Genomic DNA, 1,955 nt, shown 5'->3' with positions numbered 1-1,955 from the left:
TCCCGCGCCTCGCTCAGCCAGTGAGCGGGAACTGGTCTGTATGTGGGATCCGAACCCTCTGGCGGGAGCGCCGCCGTGCTTCCCAAGCGGCGCACTTATCCAGTGTGCCACCGGGCCAGCCCAAAAGCGGGAGCGCCACCGCGCTTCCCAAGCGGCGCACTTATCCAGTGTGCCACCGGGCCGGCCCAAAAAAGAAGTACTTGGGGGTCCCAGCTCCCTGCAGTCGCTATACCTATTAGCATATTTTGTTTTTGTCTCATGGGGAGCCTTAGAGATGGTATGATTTTTAAGCTTTTTGGTAATAATGTATGACTCCATTTAAGCTAAATGTCTGCCATTATAGAAAAGGCACACCAATTTTAATGCTCTAAGCAGTTTAAGAGTAAAAACCACAACTTCCAAAACAAAACAGGGTTTTTTTAATGTCTTTGCCACATTAATCTCAATTGGTATAGATGGTTGAGAATTGCCTATTAGTAAATTTTTTCTCTTTTGACATTTCCTTTGACAGGTGGTGGAAGATGGATATGAATTTTTTGCTAAGAGACAATTGGTAACCCTATTTTCAGCCCCAAATTACTGTGGGGAGTTTGATAATGCTGGTGGAATGATGAGCGTGGATGAAACTTTGATGTGTTCTTTTCAGGTATGATATAAATATAAATTTATAGCAACTAGAAAATGTAATTAAAACTATTGTCAGAGGGTTTTTCTTGTAGATTTATGATCTTTCCTTGAGCAAATGTTGAAAATCAGTTTAATTCAGAAGTGATTCCCACTTAGACTCATTGGAGAGTTCTATTTTCAGTCACAAAGTTTTCAGCCTTTTTGTTATATATCAAATATGAGGGTTTTAGAGAACCTGAGTATGTCAGTTATCCTTGATTCAGATGTTTAATTGGTGAATTCCTCTATTGGACTGTGGCTTACCTATTAAAAGAATGTAAATGCAATGAACAGTTTAGCGTTTTGTTTTCTTTTGCAAGGTGAATGCGTGGGACAGATACTGGGGAGAGAGAGAGAATTATAAACTCAGATGAAAATAAAGTAAAATATTTACTTACAAAAAAACTTTGTAAATAATCTTAAAGCACCCATTTATGAACAGAGAAACATTTACATTTTAGAGAGGCCAGCTCTAGCTTTAGTGTGCTGCTTACGAGTCATTCTTGTTCACTGACTAAAATAACCTTAATACTTTGTTTTTGCAAAGGTTATTTTATGTCCTTGGTGTGCACACACTGTATTTTCTCCTTTTAAATGTAGTGGGATGTTTCCATCCCTCTTATTCTTTGTTATATTATACTGTTTTCATCAGCTAGTACAATTGATAAATGGCTGACTCCTCATTTATAATTTAGGGATAGTAACCAAGCTTTATCTTTCAACAGTTATCATAGTGGAGTTGGATTAAAATATTCTTTTCACTGAGGCACTGTGATGTTCTGAATAGTTTTAAGAATTACTTCATAAGTCTTTTCTACACATCTTTATTGTAAAATCATGACATTTTCCATCTGTAATGCAGTTTAAAGGTCTATGTACACCCACCAGAATGAATATAATAAAAATGTCAGTAACAGGTATTGGCAAGGATATGGAGAAAGCAGAATCTTTGTGCATTGACTGGTAGGAATATAAAATGGGTAGCTGCTTTGGAAAACAGTCTGGCAGTTTATCAAAAGGTTAAACAAAGAGTTATCATAAGACTCAGCAATTTCACTCCTAGTTATATACCAAAGAGAAATGAAAACATATGTCCACATAAAAACTTGTACGTGAATGTTCATTGCAGCATTCTTTTTGCAATAGCCAAAAAGTGGAAATAGTTCAAATGTCTATCAGCTAATGATTGGGTAAATAAAATTTGGCATATCCATATAATGGAATATTATTCAGCAATAAAAAAGAATAAAGTACATGTGATTTTTTTTTTTTTTTTTTTTTTTTTTTTG

The 1,955-nt window shown here is 36.0% G+C and overlaps 1 protein-coding gene across 2 annotated transcripts in view; it reads left to right on the top strand.

Moving 5' to 3' along the window:
- The window catches only part of PPP1CB (protein phosphatase 1, catalytic subunit, beta isozyme), a 48,873-nt gene that overhangs the window by 40,069 nt on the left and 6,849 nt on the right, over window positions 1-1,955 (top strand). For both annotated transcript variants that reach the window (XM_008566404.1, XM_008566403.1), the window contains one exon: window positions 512-646. In XM_008566404.1, the coding sequence (XP_008564626.1) occupies window positions 512-646 (135 nt within the window). The remainder of the gene's footprint in view (window positions 1-511; window positions 647-1,955) is intronic.

This window comes from Galeopterus variegatus, unplaced genomic scaffold, assembly GCF_000696425.1.
Source record: "Galeopterus variegatus unplaced genomic scaffold, G_variegatus-3.0.2 Scaffold239, whole genome shotgun sequence".
NCBI classification, from domain to species: domain Eukaryota; kingdom Metazoa; phylum Chordata; class Mammalia; order Dermoptera; family Cynocephalidae; genus Galeopterus; species Galeopterus variegatus.
This window is presented reverse-complemented; position numbering and strand designations above follow the sequence as displayed.